Source organism: Dromiciops gliroides, chromosome 4 (assembly GCF_019393635.1).
Source record: "Dromiciops gliroides isolate mDroGli1 chromosome 4, mDroGli1.pri, whole genome shotgun sequence".
Lineage (NCBI taxonomy): Eukaryota > Metazoa > Chordata > Mammalia > Microbiotheria > Microbiotheriidae > Dromiciops > Dromiciops gliroides.
In genome coordinates, this window is record NC_057864.1 from 465,191,699 (window position 1) to 465,205,616 (window position 13,918).

The 13,918-nt window shown below is 45.9% G+C and overlaps 1 protein-coding gene across 1 annotated transcript in view; it reads left to right on the plus strand.

The window, feature by feature from the left end:
• The window catches only part of VPS53 (VPS53 subunit of GARP complex), a 132,150-nt gene that overhangs the window by 41,238 nt on the left and 76,994 nt on the right, over positions 1-13,918 (plus strand). Inside the window, 3 exon segments of the mRNA XM_044002590.1 lie at positions 3,947-4,033; positions 7,737-7,852; positions 9,035-9,154. Of these exon segments, the coding sequence (XP_043858525.1) occupies positions 3,947-4,033; positions 7,737-7,852; positions 9,035-9,154 (323 nt within the window).

Genomic DNA, 13,918 nt, shown 5'->3' on the forward strand with positions numbered 1-13,918 from the left:
CAAAATGTGTTTCCACATTAGACATCTTGCAAAAAAAAAAAAAAAGGCAAGAAAAAAAATATGCTTCAGTCTGTACTCAGAGTTCATTAGTTCTCTCTCTGGCGGTGGATAGCATTTTCCATCATGAATTCTTTAGAATTGTCATGGATCATTGTGTTGATCAAAGTAGCTAAGTCTTTTAACTGCTGATCTTCATCACAGCATTGCTGTTGCTGTATAGGATGTTCTGGTTTTGCTCCCCCAGGAAGACTTATATGAACTGATGCAAAGTGAAGTGAGCAGAATTGTACACAGTATCAGCAACATTGTAACAATGATCAACTGTGAAAGACTTAGCTCTTCTGACAGTTCCAAAGGACTCATGATTCAAAGTGCTACCCACCTCCAAAGAAAGAACTGTTGGAGTTTGACTGCAGATTGGAGCATACTATATTTTAAGTTTCTTTTCTTTTCTTTCCCCTTTGGGTGCTTTATCCATTTCCATGACTTCAGTTATCAGTTCTTTGTAAATCCTCGGGCCTATATCCCCCAGAGCTACACTCTGACAAGTATTTATGAAGCTCTTACTGTGTGTCAAGCACTGGGGATCCAAAGAAAAGCCCAAAAAAGTCCTTGAGGAGTCCCCATTCTAATGGGGAGACAACCTGTAAATAAACAGATATTTACAAGATGTATTCAGTGTAGCTGGGAAGCAGCCTGAGGAGGAAGGCCTTGGAAGCTGGGCATTAGTGCTTTTGAGAAGCATGGATGAGGGCCCGGAGCACTGCAGACCTGGGGGGCAGCCATTGCTAAGGGGCAGAGGTGGAAGGAGGCAGATTGGCCAGTGTAGCTCATTGTAAAGTGCAGTGAAAGGAGGTTGAGTCTAAAAAAGACGAGAAATGTGAAGAGATGTCAGTGCCAACCAGAGGGCTTTATGTTTGATCCTCAGGGTAATAGGGAGCCACAGGCATTCATTGAGAGGAGGGGGTGACATGGTCAGATCTATTGTTGGCAGCTGTATGTGGGGTGGATTGGAGTGGAGGGAGGTGGAGACAGGCAAGAGTGATTAGGACCGGAGTTCGTGTAGGGCGGTGACTGTGGGAATACAGAAGGGAGACAGAGGAGAGCTGTTGGGAAAGGAGAAAAGAGAAAAGACAAGATTTGGCAACAGATTGGATTTGAGGGTGACGGAGATGACACCAAGATGTCAAACCTGAATGACCAGGAGTTTGGTGGCACCTTTGACAGTGACGGGAAATTTTACAGAGGGAATAGTTTTGGGGGAAAGCCGGTGAATTCTGTTCTGACTGTGTTGAGCTTGAGGTACCCATGGTACCTCTAGGAGGCTGAGAAAGCAACAGAGAGCAATGTTGTGAAAACGTAGGGAGGAGAGACTGTTCAGGAAAAGAGGGCGATCCATGTCAGATGCCGGATTTAGAAGATTTAGAATTGAGAAAAGACCATCCTTTTTGGTAATCAGGGGATCATTGGCAGCTTTGGAGAAATCGGTTTCAGTTGAATGATGAGGTCAGTTTGCAAAGGGTTAGAAGAGAGGAGAGAAAGTGATGGTATGATTTCCGGTTGTCCACCATACTTCTCTGTTGGTATATCCCACTGGATACCTCAAACCTAGTCTATGTAGACCCGCAGTCATTATCGTCACCCCCACGCTTGCTGCTCCTGGTATGATTTATGTTAAGAATTCCTGGAGAGGGGACCACAGTCTGAAAAAAGGACAGTCGTGTCGTCAGAGCTGGAAAAAACCAAAGAAGTCACCTTGGCCAACCCCCACATCTCACACGTGTCTTTAGAAGCCACCAAACTTGCCCGAGCTCCTCCACATCCTTAACTTGAAATCACCTCTTCCAAATCGAGGCTCAGTACATTTCTTGGCCTTTCTCATCTTTTTTTTTAAAGACTACAGATTAAACTGTGCTAACTTTGAAGAGGTTCCCTATTCGATACCCTTTAGAGCACTTACTTATACACAGTCTATGTTTGTGATCATATTTATTGTGTTTATAAAGGCCTTGCCAGGATGGTCTCAGAAGCTCTGCTCCTGAATCCAAAGTAAACAATGGGCTTTGGTCAAAAGGAAGTTGCAGTTTCTTTGTCTGGCTGATCTCTTCCCTCAGAAGCATCTCTGTTCTACATGTGTGTTCCTTTAGTCCCACACAGTTCCCACACTGGTTTCCACTTGTGTGAGCTGCTGTGGACCGTCCTTTTTAAGGCGTGGCCTCCATTTCTGTAAGCCTTCCATTTTCCTGGAAACCTTTGGCTTGCTCAAGTGGGCCTCTGGTCTTGTACAGCTCAAACAGTGGCTCCCAGATGGGGCAGTACTGAGGAAGGAGTGCCACAGCCCTAGGGGTCCCTGCCCCTTCCTGGTGGTTTAGAGAGGCTACATTCTGGATCTGCCAGCCTCCAGATGCCTCTTCTCTTCTCCTCTTCCTTCTTCCCCCTTCCTTGTTCCTTCTCTGCTGTATTTGAAGGGGGCACCTTAGTGGGCTGCTGCACCCCAGCCGTGTCTTGTTGCTGGCACTGCAGTTTCTCTTATTACATCAGTCATTTCTGGAAATATTCTCTCAGTGGTACCCTCTCCTTTTTTTCTTTTTCTTTTTTTTTTTTGGCAGGACGATGAGGGCTAAGTGACTTGCCCAGGGTTGCACAGCTAGTAAGTGTCAAGTGTCTGAGGCTGGATTTGAACTCAAGTCCTCTTGAATCCAGGGCCAGTGCATTATCCACTGTGCCACCTAGCTGCCCCCAAGTACCCTCTCCTTTTTAACTGTGAGAATTGGAATGGCACGCCCTGCTGGGAAAGAGATTGCAAGGAAGCTCTGCCATGAGGAGAAAGCATGTGATTTAGAGACCATGTGACTTTAGCATCTGGAAGTTACATCTATAGAACCACCTGTGGGATTTGTCAATCAGAGCTACCAGCCAATTATCTTGAAGCTGTGTGTGTGTGTGTGTGTGTGTGTGTGTGTGTGTGTGTGTGTGTGTGTGTGTGTGTGTGTGTGTGTGTGTGTGTGTACGGCCCTTTTTCCTGTTGGAGAGGAAGCTTCTGGGAGGAGGAAGGAGTGAGTGAGGTCTTTTGGGCTCCTGACCTCAGCTTGGAGGGTTCGGATGCTGGGATCTATTTAGATAGTTAGAGAAAGTTTGCCTTTTATCTCTTTCTCTTTTCACCAACTTCTGATTACACCTTAATAAATATTTAAAAGTCTAAACTCTTGCTAAAGCTTCTAATTTGGGGCGACCACTCATTTGATTTTAGACATTCTAGCTAGAATTTTAGCCCCTTACATAACAAAGAAAAGCTGTTGAGCACAACACACCCAACACCATGACTACCTCTGAGAATAGATACAAGATTCTGCCCCAGAAGTCCCCTGCCTCTTTTCTTTTTCTTTTTTTTTGGTGAGGCAGTGGGAGTTAAGTGACTTGCCCAGGGTCACGCAGCTAATAAGTGTCAAGTGTCTGAGGCCGCATTTGAACTCAGGTCCTCCTGAATCCAGGTCCAGTGCTCTATCTACTGTACCACCTAGCTGTCCCACCCTGCCTCTTTTCTTACAGAAAAGAGAGATGAACCCTGAGCCATTTGATTGGATGGCACCCTCTAAGACCTAAGCACTTAGGGGCAGCTAGATGGCGCAGTGGATAGAGCACCGGCCCTGGAATCAGGAGTACCCGAGTTCAAATCCGGCCTCAGACACTTAATACTTACTAGCTGTGTGACCCTGGGCAAGTCACTTAACCCCATTTGCCTCACTTAAAAAAAAAGACCTAAGCACCTGTCTACCTACATGATGGTAGGCTTTCAGTATCAGAGTTACCGTGTAATTGTTTAATAAGATGCAAGTTGTCCCGCAAGGCAGTTTTCCTTAAGGGCAGAAACAGACTGTGCTGGTAGTTGGTCCTGTTTTGCATTTCCTGTTTCTCCTTACCCCTTCATGGATTCCTTTTATTTTAGGCACTGGAAGAGGCTCAGAAAGCCATCCAGCAGCTCTTCGGCAAAATTAAGGATATCAAAGACAAAGCAGAAAAGTCAGAGCAAATGGTGAGTGTGGCGGTCGGTCCTCCCACATTTTTATCAGAAGAGGACATCTGCCTCAAATCTAGCCTTGCTCCTTAATGGGCCTCCTCGCCCACTTCCTGTCCACCAGTTACCCTGTGCAGAGCCAGCCCCTGGGAATGCGTTCCAGACCAGCTTCGAGGGTGGCTGTTTGTCCCTGCTCTTTTCTCTCCCTCTCCTGAAGGTAATGCTGTCTTACAGCTCTTGGTTTATACCTGCAGTCTTCCCATTGATTTCACCTTTCTCAGCTGACTGAATATAATTAAGGTGTATAAGCTCTTTACAGTTTGGCCCCAGACTCCCTTGCCAGATTTGTTCCATGTTACTTCCCTTCACAGCCTGCATCTCAGCCAGACTAGCCCACTTGCCAGGCCCCAAGTTTGGCTCTCCCTCTCGGTGCCTTTGCATGGGCTGATCCCAGTACCTGGAATATGCTCCCTCCTCCCCTCCACCTTCCATAGAGAATGCCTGGCCCCCTTCAAGGCTCAGCTCATGGGTTGTCTTGGAGCCCGGTTTCTCTTGGTTGTGACCCCTTGCCCTTTCTTCCTCCAGTTGTCACATCGTTTCTTCTCTGTGTACAGGGTGTATCTCATTCCAGGAGAATGTAAGCTTTTTGAGGGACAGGACTATTTTTCTTTCTTCTTCTTAAAAAGACAATTAAGTTTTATTTTCTCTTCAGATGTAGAATTTTCCCCTCCCACCCTCACCCTTTGAGTTAAAAAGGCAAGAAAAACAAAACCCCTGGTTTTGGCACAAGGTGCCAGGCTCCCCTACCTGGCCCTCGCCTCCAGATCAGCCCCAGGGCAATTCTGATTCCATCCTGCAGAACAGCAGCAAACATTCTGGGCCTTGCCTAACTCAGGGCGGCCCAGTGGCTCAGGTTTGGGATTAGAATGTAATGCTACATACTCCCAGGCCTTGGGAGAGTTAGCAAAGAGAAGCGTATTCAGCCAGAAGAAGGATCAGGAAGGATACACCTTGGATTCAGGTGACTGGACACCTTTTTGTCTTTGCACATTCCCATTTACCATGGTATGATTGCTGAGCAGAAGGATGGCCTCCTGGCATTTGCAGTGCCACCAAACCTCCCCACAGGCGACACAGAAGCCAGGCCAGTGTTTCAGACTTGAGGATCCTGAACTGACCAAATCCTAAGGATAGTCTCCCCACCTCCCCACACCCTTAAGGAGAAGCCGGCTGGGCCTCTGAGGAAGATGCTGCTGCCACCACGTGGGCTCAAGGCCCTCCTGGATGCTCTCCAGCTGCTCAGGATTCTTCCTAAACTCTGATTCCTGAAGGCGAGCGCTGTCTAGATAGGGTCTTAACGGGCCATGGTACAGAGGGGCTATCACCCCTCCGAGGTTGGATTCCCCAAATTGAATGAGTCCCCTTTGCATGGGAAGTTTTCTAGCAGAAGCTGGCTAACCACCTTTCAGATGTGTCTTCTGAAGGAGGATTCCTTTATGTTCTGAGAGGTCTCAGGGGACCAGCATGCTCTAGTAAAAGATCAGCGGGGGCGGGGTGGGGTGGAGATCAGCGGTCAGGAGTGGGATTAAGAGACCTGGGTCCTTGTCACAACCCTACTCTTAGCTTTGTGGCCTTGGGCAACTCATTGAATCTCACTGTGTTAAAGGAGGAGATTGAGACAGCAGGGGGCAGTGCCCAGGCCTAGGTTTGGCCTGAGAGAACCTCTGTATGAATCCTGTCTCTGGCCTTTTGTGGCCTGGGTGACTTCATGGAAGTGATGTCACCTCTCTGGGCCTTAGTAAAAGTCCCACTCGTAAAAGCAGGGAGTTGGACTAGAGGGCCCGTAGGCTTCCTGTTGGCTCTGATGCCATGACGCTCCAACCCTGGATGAATTAACCTCTGGAGAAGTTCTTCCTGCTCTATAATGATTTGGTTCTGGGAGAACTTTCCGTTTCATCCCGCAGAAGGATGAGCCCTTCCTATGACTTGTCCCTGGGCAGTGTGAGGGGCTGTTGGTAACCTAACCACGGGAGAAGTCAAGTAGGGAAGAGTCTTCCTTGGGAGGGAAGGGCATAAATATTTTGCCCCAGAGGTAAGCAACCACTGAATAATAGTTGTAGGCAATCAGTAAGGAATGTGAATTTGTAAAAGAAGAGATTAAGAAACAGAATGTCCTCCAGGAACTAGAGAACCCAGAAGTGTTGCCTCCTAGCTGAGAGTGAGGACAGAGACTGGCAGACTGGCAGTGCCCTTCCACAGAATGTCAGATGCTTGGTACTGTGCGTGGGCAGTGGCCCTGCCCAGCACTGCTGTGGCCTAGCTGCTTGTTGAATCGTGCCAGGGACCACCAAGGTCCCTTTTTTCATCTCCTTCCCATCAACCTTCTGATTTCAATTTGTTGTCCCTGTCGGTGTTCTGGCTGAGGTGGGAGTCAGAGCACTCTGAACAGACTGTTTTTCAGGCAGACACAGCTCTCATTATGGAGTTTATTTACCAGGAAGCAGGATTCTGTGGAGCCGGGTGCCCTTTAGGCTGTCCTCAGGCTTTCCCAGATAGACGGTGCTCAAAAAAGTTAATAAAGGGCCTGATACGTAGAATAAGGTTAACCCGGGGCAAGGCACTTCATCTCCTTGGACCTCAGTTTCCTCAAAGTGTAAAATGAGAGAAATGGCCTCTGAGGTCCTAGCAGTGCTAGAACTCTGAGATGAGGATTCTGTGATTCATTCTCTTTGACAAAAGAATCTTCTGTCTGCCAGTTTAGTGAAAGTTGGTCTGCCAAGGGCCAAGTGAGCTCCAGCTTACTTAATAAACTGACAAGCCAGTGGAGCAGGGATGCCCTTGGGGGAAAATACCATCCATCCTCACAACCACATCTACCAGTCTAGGACTCTGCCCCAGTTATCCTTCTGTCTGACTTCCCATTTGAGCTTGGTTCTAGTTAAAGGCTCCCTGGTGACTTGGTTTTGGGGAGGAGGACTCTCAGTCAAAAGATGAGAAATCTAGTTGTAACCTAGACCAAGCTGTTACACCCAAAACGTCTGTGCCATGGCTTCTTATTACCCCAGCAGGAAAGCGCTGGCATCATGAGCTAGGAAGAAGCGCTGTTCTGGGCACTTCTCCAGCAAGTATGTTGCTCAGCCATCTTACTGACTTTGAATCATTGGGCCCAAGGGCTTGGTTTACAACATCCCTAAGAAATATTAGTGTTCTAATTTTACAGATGAGGAAACTGAGACAGGGAAGTAAAGTCTTCTCTCTATTCTCTCTGCCTTGTATATACTCAGTTACTTAGATAACCTGTTCTTAAGTCCCCAGGGCTCAGCACAGTTCTTGGCACATACTAGGTGTTTAACAAAGGATTGTTGAGTGACTGATGAGCCCATGATCACATGGAGTGTGGATTTGAACCCAGATTTCCCTGACTCCCCAGTGTTCTTTTTAGTACATCCTACTACCTTACTAGAGTTAATTCAATATTGTTTTAAAGGGTGTTTTGACAGTCAGCGCATCTTTGGGGAGGTTGTTTTTTCATTTTTTAATTTGGAAGAGCTCCATCTTCTACTAGATGAGTTTATTGGTTATTCTTTTTGTCTTCCTTTGTCCTGGTCTGGCCCCTCTTGTCAATCTGAATCCTTTTCTTGGGTGGCTGCTCTTGTGCTGAGATGAGAGGCCTCTCTTCTGTGCTCTCTGATTCATTCTCATTTTGTTTTTCACCATTTAGGTTAAGGAAATCACCCGGGACATTAAGCAGCTAGACCACGCCAAACGCCACCTGACCACTTCCATAACCACACTGAACCACCTGCACATGTTGGCAGGAGGTGTCGATTCCCTTGAGTAAGTCACACGAACCTCTAGCTTTTTCCATTCGGGGACTGCTCAGTGTTCCGGGAATGACGTAGCAAGGTCATCCAGGCCTCAGCCACTTCTTCCTTCCTCTGTTTGTTGGATGACTCAAGAACCTGTTCTCTTGTCGTTTGGATTGAGTGCCCCTTTGGGCTCCATCCTTACCCCATCTGGCTTATTTGTACCCAGCGGACTGATTCTCTGCAGGTAGAAATGGCATGATGCACGATGTCATGTTGGCAGTATTTGCCTCAGCATACTTTCCAACAGAGCCGAAGAGCAGTTTGTGTCATTGTGTGTTTCTCAACCCAGGATTGCAAAGACAGCGAGTGCTCCTGGGCTGTGCTTTTGGAACCTGATATGTGGGACCCCTAGAAACAGCATGAAAAGGATGAGTTGGTTGCAATTTTGATTTTCTCATCAGTGATTCCAATAAAATCAATTAACCATATTAAAAAATTCAAATTGCCTTTTTCCCTCAGCAAGATTTTGACATTGTCATTTTCTTGTGTGCTGTATTGACTGTCCCTTAAGTCAGCAGTGTTTCTGGTTCCTCAGTATGGCATAAAGGACATCTAGTGACTCTTTCTACCTTAAGAGGAGGGAAAAAGGAAGGCTGGACAAAGCAGGCATGTCCTGTTGGGTCCTTGGATCATCCTTTTGTGTTTGGTTTAATTGATAACTGGGGAAAGGTTGGGAGACGCACTTGGCTTCTTGTGGTTGTTATTATTCAGTTTTTTCCCAGAGAACTCGGTGTTTTTCATCCAGTCAGGTTCCAGCAATATGAACTTGACACCTTGGCTTGAACTTGATACTGCTCTGTTAAGTGCCTCCTACAGGGACTAGTAAACCATGAACCCACAGTTTGGAAATGAAGACTTATTGAAGGATTTGGAAACCAATTGTTTATACCTCCTTGCCAAGTTGTACTCTTGATTTCATGAACACTCTTTTATTGACGTTGGCTCAGTTGACCTCAGTAGTCACCTTAGCAAAAGACAATCTCTCTTGGCAAGGCATGTTGATTAAAATGTACAGTTTTGGTGCCGTGTATAAATCAGCGTCAATAGCTTTTGATACAACCTAGAAAATACTTCTCATAATTACAGACCAGAATGGGCTTTCCCCTGTTGGTGATGTCCTGAACCTCTTAATCTCTGATTTTCCTTGCAGAGCCATGACAAGGCGGCGACAGTATGGAGAAGTTGCCAACCTTCTACAGGGCGTAGTGAACGTCTTGGAACACTTCCATAAGTACATGGGAATTCCACAGATTCGTCAACTTTCAGAGAGGTAAAATACTATTGGAAGGAATCTGCTCCCACAGGGAAAGGCACTTAGGAGATATGTTACAACAATTAACTTTTCCAATAGCATGAAGTCTTACGTGCTCCCCGTGGGTCTGCTCTTGGCCCATTTCTCTTCTGTCTGCACTCTTCCTTTGCCATCTCATTCCCTCCCATGGCTTCAGCTCCTGCCCCCACACCAGTGACTCCCAAATGTCCGGCTGACCTCTTTTCTTGGCTTTGTGTAATCAGACGCAGCCTCCATCTGCCTCCAGGACATGTCTGCTGGGACACCCTTCAGGCTCAACTTCTCTAAATCCAGACTGGCAGCTTTCCTCTTAAACCTGCTCTTCTTCCTGATCTCAGACTGTTCTGTGGAGGTGTTTGAAAGGGTGGGGTTCTTTTTTGCTCTTCTTTCTTCCTTGCCTTTCATCTCCAGTCACTTACCCTTCTCATTGATTTCACCCTGGCAACAGCTCAGCGTCCCTTCCCTACTTTCTCTTCCTACCGCCTTCCCTCTCCATCTTAGGGCAGGCTCCCATTGCTGTTGCCTCCTACCAGGCCTTCCCACCTCCATTCTCATCTCCTTCCAGGTTGTGCTGCTTTCAGAATAAGCTTTGGTGACATCAGTTCTTGCTTAAAATTCTTCAGTGACTTTTCATTGCCTCTGCCTGACATTCAGGGCCCTTGGCCTTCAGGCACTACTCTTTTTTATCTCATGGATTTTGACACACCAGTTCAGGCTGGGTCATTCTGTTCCCTTGGGCCACTCACTAGACTTTTCTCCCTCTCTGCCCTTGCTCCTTTTTTTCAAATTATCTCTCCTGGATCTATTTTCCAGGTCAGTAGTTTTTCCAAGAAGATATTTCACATTGCCCGCTATTTTTTCAATTCATTTGGGTTTGCTTTATTGTGTTTTGGTTTCTCATAAAGTCATTAGCTTCCATTTGTTCAGTCCTAATTCTTAGGCAATTCTTTTCTTCAGAGAGCTTTTCCATTTGACTTTTCAAGAGTTGACTTTTTTCTTATGACTTTCCTGCATCACTTTCATTTCTCTTTCCATTTTTTCTTCTACCTCTCTTACTTTATCTTCAAAGTCTTTTTTTTTTCTTTTTTCTTTTTTTTTTAGTGAGGCAATTGGGGTTAAGTGACTTGCCCAGGGTCACACAGCTAGTAAGTGTTAAGTGTCCGAGGCCAGATTTGAACTCAGGTACGCTGGACTCCGGGGCCGGTGCTCTATCCACTGTGCCACCTAGCTGCCCCCAAAGTCTTTTTTGAGCACCTCTATGGCCTGAGACCAATTCATATTTTTCTTGGAAGCTTCGGTATTTTGACTTTGGTATTGTCTTAAAGCATTATTTGAAGGGGTTTGGAGGGATTTGGGAGAGAGCTCCTCAGAGTCCCTGCCTGTCAGGGACACATGCACTGTCATATCACACGCACTTTGTTGTAGAGCTCCTTGATACCCGTATGTTAACCATTGTTTATTAGCCATGTCTCAGACCCTACTAGACTGGAAGCTACGAGCAGGTAGGGACCATCTGTCTCTTACGGAAAAATGTCTCTCTCAGTGCTCTGCATATTACAGGCGTCAATAAATAGTTTAAATGAATGGATCAGAGAATGTAGTTAGCACAATTCGTTATTGTCCGGAGTGGACAGTAAAGATAGTTTGTTGTCTGTTCATTTCTGTCGGTTACAAAAATGTAGTTTCTAGGTGGTTCACACTTGTTTTTTCATCGCTCTGGTCTTTCTTATTTTCCCGAATTATTTTTCTAGGTGAAAAACCTAGCTGTGTTATAATTTCCTTTTGGATTTTTAAGTGCTGTTGTTGGTTGCACTTAGCATGAATCTAAAGATTGTATTTTTAATAGGCTTGATTCTTCAGAGTTAAAATTCCCCAAAGTAATTAGTTATTAGTTTGACACTTTTTCAATCCTTCATGTGCATCTTTTTCCTTAAAATCACTGCCACATAGCCTAGATAATCAAATCAGTCAGTTTACTAAATGCCTCCTATGACCAGGCACTGGGCTGGGCTTTAAGGGCATACAAAGACAAACATGATAGTCTCTTCCCTCAGGGAACTTCCATTCTATTGATGGAGACATCAGGTACATATATAAGTTTATACAAAAAATTTGCACAAATATAAAGTAAAAAAATTGGGAGGGAATGGAGGTAGAGAAATGATCAGGAAAGACCTAATAGTAGAAGGTGGCTTGTCACCCCCTCCACAGAAATACAGAAGTTTGGAAGAGTTGGGGGTTTGGGGCTGTAGGACTCTCTTTCTGGGCTCCCTCAGTATATTGGGCCACAAGAGGAGGACTGAAGCAACGTCTGTCTTGCCCCATTTTTACGATGTATATATAATTCACACCAGGACTACCACCTGTGGGCTCCTTGGGCATCACCTCATCATCTCCAAGAGGATCCCAACTTCCCAGCTGGAAAAATGGGGGCCTCCTTGGTCCCTCGAGGTTCCAGAGAGTGAGTTGCCCTCAAGGAAAAAAAATAGTGAAATTGACCAAAACATCAAAAACCCCCCACCCTGATATTAACCATAGTGCTTCACATCCAGAGACCTTTATAAAGGAATGGAGGGAGTGTATTCTCTTCTTTAGTGCTGAATTTCTTCTTTGTACTTTAGCAACATTCAGTTGCTAAAGGATTTTTAGGGTAGCTCTTTCTGCTTCCATTGTTGTGGTCACTTTGTGTGCTGTTTCCTTGACTCTGTTTACTTCATGTTGCCACCGGTACATGTAGATCTTTCTGTACTTTTCTGGATTCGTCACATTTCTTATAGCATTACATTCATGTGCCATAATTTATAATCCATTCCCCAATCTGTGGGGATCCACTTTGTTTCCAAACCAATACTATCATAGGAAGGGCTGGTGTATACAGAGCCTTTGTTTTTTGGTCAGTGAATACATTGTGCTCCATACCCACCAGTAGAATCTCATGCTCACTTTAGTTACTTTATCTTTATAAGTCCAGGTTGCTTTCCAGAACTATTAGACCACTTCACAGTTCTACCAGCAGTGCATTGGTGTGCCTATCTGTCCCTTCAGCATCAACTCTTCCAGACTTTTGTCATCTTTGCCAATTTGCTGAAGTGAAATGTCTGAATTGCTTTGATTTGCATTTCTCTTATTGGCGATTTGGAGCATTTTTCTCATCTGGTTATTAGGTATTCAGCCTTTTCCATAGACTCTCTGAGGAGGCCCACCTGGTCTTATTTGTAGGGATTTTTTAGATGGCAGGCTGTATTTATGTTGTGGGGGATCCTTCCCACTTGGCTAGCTCAAGAGGGCTTGAAGAAATCATCAGAGGCAGCCATTCTTAGAAAATTCCTTAAATCCTTTAAGCATCCTTTATTTCCTCATTGTGGGCTTTCCACCAACCCTTCTACTCATTAGTAAATGGTCTTTCTGAGATTCTGTGGTTGGACACACCCATGCCTTGGTAGCTGGATGGTCTGGTGATGAGCTTCACATTAAGGCTGGACCCCAGACCCCTGACAGAAAGCTTGCTGCTGGCCTAACCTGCTCACTGGGGCCTGTTGGAGCTCATACTCAGCTGGCACGGCTTTGAGAATGCAGGAGGGTCCTGTCCACACCATGGTGAGGCAGGCACTGGAGAGAGCTTCTGGTGGAGGATTGGAAAATTGCCTGGCATAGATGGTGTTGGTGACGTTTTCTTGGATGTGCAGACAATTCTCAATTATTCCTGTTAACGGATGTTTGGTACACATGGTGCCGCACATGGGTAGCACTCCTTGGCAGCTTTTCCTCTGTCCCAGCCACAGAGGTTTGAGTTCAGACTTTCAGAAAGGGATGGGGGAGAGGGAGGTCCATCACTTTAACCTTTCTTTGTTGGCTTTAATGCCTGTTGCATCAATGGTTGGGATGAAAATGCAGACTCAGTTGTAATGAACAGGCAGATGAAAACACACTTGCAGTAAAGAAGGAAGTGAGGGTTGGCATCAGCAGTGAATCTCATTGTTAGTCCTGTTCTTTCCTGTAAGGCCAGATTGCTGTAGACCTCTTTAGTTGAGATTTGAGTAGTGTCAGGGCAGTCTCCCCTTCCTCACTCCCCCATTCTCCCCGCCCTTCAGCATGCCATTGTCCAGCTCAAGCAGACCAAGCTGGTGATGGAACCAAGAGTCAACAAAAAGTGCTTTGAGAAGTGCATTAGGAAGGAAGAAAGCCTGTAGGAAGTATCAGAGAGGGGTGGCAGTCTCCAGGTCTGGTGGGCCACGGCTGAGAGGAGAGTCCTGTAGTGTCCACATTCTTGGCCGTTGTCTCTATAATTCTTGCATCCTCAGAGAAGCTTAAGCTTCTTGAGGGCCTGAGTCGTTTTCATTCACAGTGGCTGGAACACAGTAAGTTCTTAGTAAATGCTTATTAACCCACGTAGCACTCTTTCCTCTGGGGCATCCTATTCCTCTGCATCTTCCCTGATCGCCCCGGTGGTTATTGCTCCATCCTTCTTCAAAGTGCCTTGTATTTACTTATCTGTTCTCTTACATCACTCTCCCACATGTTATCTCCTTGAGAGCAAGAATACTTAATCTCCCTATGGCCTAGAATGCTCCTGGCACATAGGAAACGTTTATATTTGAGGGGACTTGGGACAGTAGGTTTTGGTTGGATCACTTTCCTGTCCTCAGTCATAGAGTTTAGAAGTGGAAGGGGACCTCAGGGGCCCCCTCATTATGCAGGTAAGGAAACTGATACCTTTAGAGGTTAAGTGTCTGGTCCAAGATT